At 44.5% G+C, this 11,135-nt stretch overlaps 1 protein-coding gene across 3 annotated transcripts in view; it reads left to right on the top strand.

Annotated features, from left to right (window-relative positions):
- The first annotated feature begins 7,488 nt into the window (after positions 1-7,488).
- The window catches only part of ABL2 (ABL proto-oncogene 2, non-receptor tyrosine kinase), a 48,328-nt gene continuing 44,681 nt past the window's right edge, over positions 7,489-11,135 (top strand). The window contains exon 1 of one of the 3 annotated variants that reach the window (XM_065841856.2): positions 7,489-7,702. In XM_065841856.2, the coding sequence (XP_065697928.2) occupies positions 7,525-7,702 (178 nt within the window). In that variant the 5' untranslated portion in view covers positions 7,489-7,524. Of the gene's footprint in view, positions 7,703-10,241; positions 10,376-11,135 lie in introns of those variants that run through there. The other 2 variants (XM_071809985.1, XM_071809984.1) reach the window with 2 other exon arrangements.

Raw genomic sequence — 11,135 nt, 5'->3', positions numbered from 1 at the left:
TACTCCCCACAGTTTTTCCAGTTATGCTTTCCTCACTGACTGCGGGCTCCTTGCTTCCTATTCATCAGCTTATTCACCCAGTGGCCTCCAGTGCCCACAACAATGATTACCCTGCTTCAGCACAGAAGTCTTTGTTTTATGATTTTGAAAATGCATCTAACAAGACCTCATTTTCCTGTTTCCTGCTGATCAGGCACCAAGTTATGGGAGAATCGCTGGCATGATGTTACTGTAGCCTGTGATTTTAGGAGGAAGGATCCAGGCTGAAAGCTTTCTGGTGGCATTCCAAGTAAGCTGTCATGAGAAGAGAATCCAAAGCGCAAGACCTCAGCACCGAGGGAAAAATCAGAGGTTTTCAACTACTTGGAGGAAAAGTGTTGAACTATAAATGCTCACTCAGTAGCTCCCCAGGAATGAGCATGTGCCATGCTGAGACCGAATGCATCACTAGCAAATCCCTGAGGCCGGATCTCTATTTCTGACTGCGCAGTATAACAGCTCCAGGGAACATACAAACAGAGGATGCTGATAATTTCACAGTTTCTGCTTCCCTGTGAGGCAGAAAATAGAAGTGCTCTGAAGCTTTCCCAGGAACACAGAAGTAATGTTTTCCAGGGCCATCAAAAGCAGAGGAACGTAGATGTGTTCTCTGCAAACTGGAGAAAGGGAGACAGAATCATCTGCTGTCATGGCTGCTAAAAGATCTCTTGGCTGATCAGGCAAGCTTTGTGGACTGCAGCTATAGAACTGATCCCTTGCAGAAGAGACATTGGGGAGAGGTGTGAAGTTGGCTCAGGTAGATGGAAACCTCAGAAGCACGCACAATCCACTGTAGATTCATATCAGCGTCGCCCCTAGCAGTGCAGATTAACGTGCCTCATATGTCTGCCGTTTATCACAAGCAGTCCATGGGGAAAGCTCCCAAGACAGATGACTCAAGGTAATTTTGTAGTGTGACTGCATCCTAAGAAAGAGCAGACAAAAAGGGAAAGGCAGACAGCCAGGCGGTCTCTCGCACGCCGAGGTCAAATTCCCCTTGCTGTCACTCTCGGGTTATGAGAAAGCTGAGGACGACTCAGTGAGGTAACAGACACACTCCCGTGTCTGCTGGCAGGACCAACAAGGCACCAGGCAGACTTAAACACACGCTCATGGAAGCACAACGATATAATCTCTGACCATCAGAAAGAGGATGCCCGGGTTTCACTCCTAAATGTCTCAACTTCTCTGCATAGTTGGGATTGCAGAGTGAATACCTCAGCTGTATGAAATGTGCTGTTGGCTCTTGGGAGGGATTATTTCAGGTTGGCTGCAGCTCGGAGTATGTAGAATGACTTCAGGCCTCATTAGATGCACACTTGACAAGTTTTTTGCACAAACATAAAGGGAAGAAAGGTTTTCTTAAGAAATCCAGGCTTATACAGTTGTCCTATGTGTGTGGGGAAAGGAGTGTCTGTCTGTCTGCCCAGCTACCTTTTACCTCCAGCAACTTTTGAATCTGCTGGCCGATTTTATGCAAATCAGATGGAGAGCCAGAGGTCCAAGAAATATTCAGTTCCTATGAGTTTTGTGAAAAAATCAGCCTAGTTAGTGGACAGAGTATTAACGTTCTGAATGGAGAAAACCTGCAGATGAACTCAACTTTTATTAGAACAAGAATTTAAGTTGACAGGGATCAGTGGAGCCCATCTAGTCCAGTCTCCTGCTCAATGCACAGCCAGCTTCAAAGTTAGATGAGGCGGCTCAGGCCCCTCATTTTGAAAACCTCTGAGCTGTCAGAGAATCCACTCTGAACATCAGCTTCACAAAACAAATATATCAAGTGCAACTACTTTGGCTCTGCTGATCAGAGAATTAATTTCCCCTCTTTTAAAGAAGGCTTAGAAGTGGCAGCCGATGGTAAAGCCTGCAACAATCCCCATGCCAGGCAGTCCATAGGACTGTGCTGATGTAAAATACATTTAACCACCAGCTAGTTACTTTATTTTGGCCTTTTGTGTTAGTTAATGATTAAAAGTACAAAGGTCAGGCTCAGAGACACAAGGCTTTGTGTATCTCATTGTTTGATTTACCAGAAGCTACAAGGGAAGGAGCGCTGCTCTGTATGAGTGGAAACTACAGGCTAAATATCCAGCCTGACAAGCTAATGAGAACAAGTCATTCATTAACAGAAGACTTGCTGCTAGGCAAACACACACAGCTGGTATGGGAGAAGAATTTGGATGTGAAATGAGACAGTGTAGTTGTTTCTTTATAAGACATTTCCTACTTCAGCAAGTTAACAGTTTAAATAAAGACCACACAAACATTGAGAGCCTGATCAGAGGAAGATTTGGGCTTATGTGTTTTCTGAAAGGCAGAATTTGCAAAGAAAATGGAAATATTTGCATGTTTAACAGAAGGAACAAGTTTTAAATTTAAGTGAGATTCGACTACAAATGTATACGCTTCTCTCTTGGCTACCAGCCTATTCTGGGCACACACACATACCTACGCATTTAGAGACATCTTATAAAACCCTGATGCTTTCTTCTGCTTCAGTTGTGCAATTACATTTCTCTTTAGAGCAGTTTCACACTACTGAGCCTTTCTTGAAGAAATAACATTAAGGCTAGAAGCTGAAAAGCATGGATATTTAATACTATATAACTGTGTGAGGTGGGAACACAATGTCATTTGAAAGAGAAAGTAATCACTTACAATTCTTGCATAATTAAATAAAAAAGCCTGCCAAGGAAGAATCTATCCGAACTTCATAGAATGAACAATAACAATATTTTAGATCAAACTTTGACTTTAAAAAGTAATTTAATTATTCAGGACCATTGCATATGGTATGGCCATTCATGGCCAGAGCACATGGGCATTTATAAAAGTGATCCAGAGCGAGGCTGGATCCCGGCCATCCTAAATTTGTAACACAGGACACCAATCCTGCAAAATGTTGTACCCTCAGGCTTCCTTACAAGATCAAAAACTAAATTCAGAGTTCTATACAAAGTCAAAACGAGACCAGGAGTGAAATCACAGAAAGATTAATTGTTGTAACAAGGGCAACTTTGGAAGACACAATTTTCAGTATGATTTAGAAAAGGGAAGTGAGGGTGCTGGGAACTCACTGTTTGGCAAAGTATTCTGAGTGTAAGGGACCATGTGAGGAGCAAGAAGATAGAGGTGGAGGAGGCATAAGGGGAAACTAGCACATGAAGCAAAGAGAATGAAGAGGAAGCACTGCTAAGTCTGGATTCTTAATGGTGTTTTCCAACCCAAATGATTCTACTGTTGTAATTCTGTATTATTCTAACTACACGTCTTAGAAAAACAAGATAATGATTTTTTTTTTTTTTCTTTTTTCTGGCTAATGTAGCCCTTATTCTGTTTTGGACTCTCATGGTGGTTATTCTAATTCACATACAGTTCTCCAGTCATCAGAAGAATCTAAAGTGGGATGAGGTTGGTCTCAGAGGCATTGATGGAGGCACTGCTGTATAGTCTGCTCTGAAGTGTTTGCTATCTCTTATCTAAATGTCTGCTCCCTGACTACAAACCTCTCAGGGAGAAAAACCAGAAAACACAGGAAGAAAAGTTTCCATCTGCAAATGAGCTAGGAAGATTTCAAATTAGGAACCAAAAATTTATGCTACTAAACTTGAATTAAGGCAACCCTGGAACTCTGGTGGCAAAACACTTCTATTGACCCACCTGCGAGAGAAATGCCTAAAAGCCTGAATCATCACCAGAGCTGTCGAGGGACCTCATATTACCTCAGCAAATGTACTTCATCAGTGATCACACTGTGCAAGCTGAGTACTAATTTGCAATTCCCAGCAGATGCAGAGACTTGTCATCATTTTTGTTTGGTAGAGGCAACATTTTCCACAGCAAAAGGCAAACAAACAACGTTCTTAATGTTCTTATTAGCATACCCTTCTACAACCTTTTGTGCCTTGAACAGATGCTTGGGAGGGGCAGTGCAGCTGTAGTACTTACAGAAACACATCAGACAGGAAAACAGTTACTGAAGAAGTCCTATAATCTGGTTATTCGAACCTCTGCTGTGAAAAGGTTATGGGTTATACCATGGTGGGTATAGCTCTTGCAAAACCTCAGCACAGTTAATGTGTTGCTGTTCGCAGTTAATAGAGATGTACGCAAGGACTGGCCATGCTGTTATGATCTGTGCAGGTGGTTACTTACACCAAAAACCGTACTGCCCAAGAAAGCTTTTCATGGACTCTCACTGAACAGGCGTCTGAATACCCCAAGCTATCTTGCATGCACTGCACATAAATTAAAATTTAAATCCTAGGAATGGTTAAAAATAACTTTCAAGACAATGCTGAAACACTACCTATTGTGCCATGAAAGATCCATGCAGACAGTACATTTCAAGAGCTGTCAATCAGAGATGACAGGATGAGTACTTGTACATATTGCACCAAGAAACAACATTCTCCTTTGAAATGGCTCAGCACTTACAAGCTGTCAATGTTTATTGCAGGGTAACTAACCTTGTGTCACAAAGCCTGGATCAGATTTTAATTTTTTTTTTTTTTTAAATGTCTTTCTCCATAACACCTCCATTAAGGTACCTGCCTGTTTTTCAGCCTGGTGAAGTCCAGGGTGTTTCAGGGACACTGAGCAGCAATGCCACGGGCCATCTAGTGGACATTACACACTGCCTTTGCAGACATCCCAAGGGAGTTACAGCTGTCCTGAGAGCCACAACTTGTTCTGGTATTGCAATAAAACCATAAAAACCCTGACATGTTATGGACATGTATCCCTTACTCTTGAGAAACCTCCAAATGCCTCAATATGGCCTCTGTTGTTCTAGGCACTTAACAAATACCTCAAATAATACCATCTGTGTCCTAAGTACCAGCCAAATGTTTAACAAAAATCTGTTTCTCTGTGTAGCTTTGGTACACAGAAGGTATATGAGCTGGAAGAAGAGCAAAGATTACTCCTAGAATTAACTTTCAAGCCACCAACAGAGTACTGCTAGTTAATTTTTCCTAGGTTACAAACAGAAGCTGCCCAGTTGACTCAAAACTGAGAATCAGGAGTCTCCAGTTTGTCCACAGGCTTCTTCTGGCACAGAACCTGTACTTCAGGCAGATGACAGCACCACGCTTGTGACATGTAATGCTGAGCACATAAGACTGCTCAGCCAGCAATTATTTAAATGATTGTGTGATTTTTGGAGCACAGTGTGGATGTGGAGCAATGCATTATCAGTGCTTAGAAGCAGCTTTAAGAAACGGATATATGGTGAATATTTAAAGTCAGTTCAGAAGCGTTTCTAGAAATACCGTGTTTCTCATCAGGCGCATTACTGTAACCTCAATGCTGCCTTTGTTCCTTGGTCGTTTTTATCGCCTGCTCAAACAGCTCTTGAGACAGCGGATTGACTGGAAGCCTGAAATCGCCAGGAGGACAGTAACTGTTACTGCTGCCTCATTAATGCACTGTGCTAGACCTCTTCAAAATAAATTACCTTCTGAGAAACAACCTATTCCTGATACTACATGAAATGGATAACATCACAGCTGATAATAATAGGTATAACTGACACAGATTTTTACATCTTCAAAGCACTTTGTCATCTTTGCATGGTTAATAACCATGACGCTCTGTAAATACTTATTAGCCCCTGTTTTAACAGTAAGAAACAAAGTTGCTTGGTGTCATTGGTGACTTAGTAGCGCAGAGTTACTTTCATTTTGGGGAGTTTCTTGTTTATAACCGCGTTGCTTTTCTAGCAGGCACTCTAGAAGAGTGGTCAGCAGCCAGGGCTTGGCACCCCCTGTTTATATGATACCCTATAAAATGTGTTGCTGAGAGGACCAAGCAGGGGTACAGTCTGAGGGGGTGGCTTGTTTAGCACGCAACCAGCACCGACTTTGAAGCTTAACAGGGTACAGCGTAATCCTAAAATACTTTTATACAATAGCAAATGGTGACTGTGCTGCAGCCCTCTTCCCCTTGCAACAGGCCGCCTTAGAAAGTCCCTGCTTGACTCCATCATCAGTTAAGGTGTTGCTGTATGTCAGACAAGTTCCACGCATTCGGACATTAATGTAACCCACAGCAAGCTGTTTGATGTGCACAAGCTGCTGGTAGAGAGGATGAGGGATTTAATGAGATCTGAGGAAGAACAACAGTGTTTCAACACAATTCTGTTTAGTGCTCTTATGTATAATAGTCTCTTGACACTGGCATCTTCTTTCAAAATGCTAATGGCCTTCCTCTGGATAGTTCTTTGGGATCAGTGAGTAAAAGGCATTAGGGAAGAAAAATACAATTTCTGTTAATTTGCAAAGAGTGGTTCTATCCCACATGGCAACTGCAAATGGCACGAGGGAGCTCTATGTTTGTTGTCTCTCTACAGTCTCCAGAGAACATATATATTTTGTTTACAAGGCAAACCGTTTATAAATGCCAAACCCTGCAAATTCTCGCTGGAATGAGCCCAGGAAATATCTCCACTGCAGAGTGTACCCATGTGGGCCAGTTCTGCCCGAGACTGTCCATCCTGCAGAGATACACACACAACTGTGCCCATACAGAGTCCCAGACTTGGCAACACGCACCCGTGCTACACCCCAGAGGTTCCCCGCACTACTGTAAGAACTGTTTTGTTGTGTGTTATTAGCAAGCCTGTCTGTAATTCCTGATCTCCCCCATGTTCTTAGCCCATTAATTTGGTGAGTTAGTGCATTTCTGGCTCCACGTGCTCCCACTTACTCCAGCCTGTGTCGGAGCACACACCAGCCCAGCTGGATGAGCCACCCCAGCTTTAGGCAGAATTTGTATTGCAGCAGGATGCAGGTTGAGTGTGCGTGACAGCACAGACGGCATTTCTGTGGCACCTTGTGACCTTGGAAAGGTGGAACATGACCTGAGAATTCCTGTTTCTAAGAATCTTTCATGGAGCTCCAAGAGGAGCTTTGCCTCACCTTCCCACCTCAGGACAGCCACACAAAGGTGGGCCCAGCCCCAGGCTGCTGTGGCTCCTCGGGAGTGCGACCAAGCCAATTGTCACTGTCACTTCTCAGTGATGTGGCAATGGCATCTGAGACAAGCGGCATTGCGGCTTGTCCACAACGCAGCAACACTGCCAAGGCGTTGTTGCAGTAGTAGCCAGCACGAGGAGCGAAATATTAACACTTCCGAGGGCCTAGGCCACACCGCGCTGCCCGTGTCACCCTGTGTCACCCTGCGTGCGACTGGCTGCGGCGGGGGCGGGCTGGGCGGCCTCCCTCGGCGGACCGGAGGTGGTTGCGGGAGCCGCTCTGTCCTCGCTCTCCTGGCGCTCTGTGGTTTAAGATGGCGGCGGGGGCTGAGGGGGCGAGTCCGTGAGTCCCAGGCCGGAGCGCCGCGGGGCCGGCGGGGGCGGCGAGGCGGGCGGGAGCCGCCGGGCCGCGCCGGGGGGAGGAGCGGGGAGGCCGCCTGCCGGGCCGGGGAAGCGGCGGCGTCGGCGGCGGCATGTGAGCGCGGGCCGCGGCCGGGAGCGCGGCGATGGGGCAGCAGGTGGGCCGCGTCGGGGAGCCGGGCGCCGGGCTCCAGCACCAGCCGCCGCCTCAGCACCAGCAGCCGCGGGGACTGCGGGGGAGCAGCGCGGCCAGGCCCGCGGGCCGCCGGCGAGAAGCGGCCGGGCGCAGCGCCGAGGGAGGCTTCAATATCTTCACCCAGCACGGTGAGGGGGCGCCGGGCGGGAGGGGCCGGGGGAAAAGGGCCGAGATCGCCGTCCGTCCTCTGCCTCTTTTGTTGTTGGTGGTTTAACTGGCGGAGGGGAGAGTTGCCCCCGCCGCTGTGCCACGTCCCGGGGGTGCTTGTGTCGGCCCAGCCCGGAGCCGGGCAGGGTGCTCCGGGCCGGAGAAGCCTCCCCCAGGGGTGGGGACGGGGCTTTTCCGCCACCCAGGGCAGGAGCGAGGGGGCACCGCCGGGAATCACAACTCGCGGTGCTTGGTACCTGTCACTACAGCGGTTCTCTGCTCTGGTTTTGTTTACAAAGGTAAACGTTACATGTGCTTTGTCTTTCTGTTTACTGAGGCGCTTGTGACTTGCCCTTCTAGATCTGTAAGTCTGTGTTGCTATATAGCTCCTGACAGAGCGAACGGTTTTATTTTGGCTGTGGTATTATAGCTGCCATCTGATTCTCAGTTGAAGTTTTTGCTTGTCCACTGCTATTCTTATTGCTGTAGACTGATACTGGAAGTGTTTAATGCAACATTATTAGTAATAGTTTCTGTAATCTCTATTAGGAGGACCCTGCAACTTCAAATCCCCCTTTGTAACTATGTGTTTGGGTTTTTTTTTTTTAATTATTATATCTATTTGGCAACATCTTAATGCACAAAGCTGTGGAAGGTATGATCAACCGAATCCTGTCTACCTTGACAAGCATATTGAGAATAGAAGCATGGATGGATCTCTAATCCTAAAATGAATCTGCTATGGAGGGCTTGGCTGGTTTGGCTTTAGGTGAAGAGAGATGTCAATGTTTACAGAGCATGGCTGCTTCTGACAATACATGTTTTCTTTTGCTCAATGGAATGAGCATAGGCAAAAAGATTAAGGAACATGCAACCAGCAGTCTAAATGTAAATATCATCTGCTGTGACTGCTGACACGTAAGTATCTATCAAAACAAGAGCGCAGCACTAAATCTGGTTCTTAAAATCTCAGTGTTATCACAGCTTTTGAGTTCAGGGAACAGTATCAGCTTTAAAACCAAAACAGAACTCTGTGCTTGCTGGAACGCCTGACCTGCTACTGCTGCAGTTAAAACTAAGGATTATTGTTTTGTTGCATCTTTCAAGCATAGTATCATAATCTTCATGTTTTACTCTGTCGTCTTTGTATTTTTGTACTATAAAAGGCACTTTGGCAAAAACATTACTCATAATAGACTAATACTGTAAATTCATGATAGGAGCAGACCTCAGAAGTTATGCGCGTACCCCGCTTCTTTCAGTACACTGAAGTGTAAGTCTTTACTGGCAGCGTAAAACTGCTGGATGGAGCAAGATCACTCCTGCTAATGACAAAGCGTCTTGTCTTTTGGTATAAAGGTGACTCTTTGGTTCTCGGTCTTACAAGGCAAGGACATAAAGGACATTTGTGGAAGTACAATACAACATGTGAGGACATGTACTTACTTCAGAATAGCACAGTTGAGATTGACTCAAGTATATCTTTTCATTTATTGCTGTGTGTTTTAGTGGCAATTTAGTTCAGCATCCTGCACAAATCCTTCTAGTACCTCTCTCCACCCTACTAAATTTTAAAGATAGAGAGAATTATTTACATGTAGAGGCAGGGGAAAGGAGAGAAAAAGCTTTCTTAAGCATACATGCACACCAAGAAGACAAATTATGTCCTTTGCCACCCCTTCTGCTCTTGTCTTCCATAGAATTAGAGACAAGAATGAGCCTGGAAAGCCAACGTGCTCTTAATAAAACTGTTCAGTGGCATATGAAAAGAATGTTTCTCTGTGATAACAGTGACTGTATCTTTTAAAATAATTTGTCTACTATTTATATTACTTAGGTTATCTGCGTCAGCAGTAAGGTAATGGATATAATTTTACTTAGGTTTTTGTTGGTTCTATTATTTTCTTTGAAGACTGTAAAGGAAGACGTGTCTACTGAAAATAAGATACAGCTTTTCATTTTGTTAAATTATGTAAAAGAGGTGGAGATTTTTGGCAATCCAGTTTTTGAGAGTTTCAGGGCAGGCTTAAAACTCCTATCCTGTCTTGGTGAATACCTCAGCCATGTTAAATTGTTCCCCGATTCCATGCACATTTTACTAGAAATGAGCGAACAACTCACTATTAATAACGGATACCAAAAGCTAGTCGAAGTTGGGTACCTATTTAAATACTTATCTTGGGCAATAACTAAAGATTTTTGTTGTGGTTCTGAATCTGGAGTTCACTGCCTTTCTGAAATGATTTATTTTCTTGTGATCCCGACTTCCTTTGTCTGAGGGATTGTTTTTTTCTCTCAACTTGTTATTTTTCATTTACCAACCTCCTCCTCCTGTTTTACTTAACCCGGCTTTCTGCTGACTTTCTCTAAGTGTTACACTTCTTTTGCAGAGATGCTGTGGTTGTTGGTGATATTACTTGATCTAGATTCCTCTTATCTAGTAATTTCTTTCTGAGCCTGACCTTCCATCTTGTCACTAGGACATGTATTCACAGGGTATGAAAAGTGATGGAAAAAGCACAGGATTACTGGTTAGCACTCCTGGACCAGAGACTAACCAGCCAGTCAGAGGATGAGCCTGGATTATCTACCTTCCTTGGCTTTCTGTGATACGGTCCTTGATGTGAGGAAGAGAACCTGTTGGACCCTTACAGGTATAAATCCTTCCCTCAGCTCACGTTGGCAGATTTCATACTATACTGTGCCAGGAGCGACTTGAACTAAGTACTCTTGCCAAAATTCATTTTGAGGGCTTGCTTCTTCTGGATTGTTTATGAAAAAGGATAGAAGTAAACAGTGTTTTCAGCATCAGACCCATTTTGCTACAGGATTTTGAAGACCAGCCTGTGTTACATCAATAGAGTGTAAAATCTCTCATGCTAGGCTACCAAAAACCTTGTCCCGAGTGTGTTTGCTGTGTTACGGTTGTGTAGGAAAAGCACTGCAGGTATACAGGCACAACCTACTTCAGGGTGTTTTTTTGAAATAAGCAAGGAATTTGAAAATAGTTTTTTTCTGTTTTATGGGAAGAACAAGGAAATCTGTATTGTGGCACCCCACTCTTCTATCAGTAGGACAACCTAGATTCTTGGGGGCTTTAGCTTACCACGGTGTTGAATTCTGTGACAACTGCTGTGAAGTTGAGCAGAAAAGTCCTATGCAATCAGAGATGCTGGTGTGATTTGTTAGCTATGGAGCAGAGTTCTGTAAGATGCAACAGAAAGTCACAGATTTTGCAGCCTTTTACAATGAGCCCTTCAAAGTGCCCCTTTGCGAGCATTCCTGGCACATAATCTGTGACTTATAAAAGCAAACAATGGATCATCAAGCATATTGGTTGCTAGTAATGTACTAGAAAGGAAGAGTGTAAACAGGAGGATTATTCAGACGCTAGTGTTCCCACGTACACTGCAT

Source organism: Patagioenas fasciata, chromosome 6 (genome assembly GCF_037038585.1).
Source record: "Patagioenas fasciata isolate bPatFas1 chromosome 6, bPatFas1.hap1, whole genome shotgun sequence".
NCBI lineage: Eukaryota > Metazoa > Chordata > Aves > Columbiformes > Columbidae > Patagioenas > Patagioenas fasciata.
The sequence above is the reverse complement of the archived record's forward strand: the minus strand, read 5'-3'. Positions and strand labels throughout refer to the sequence as shown.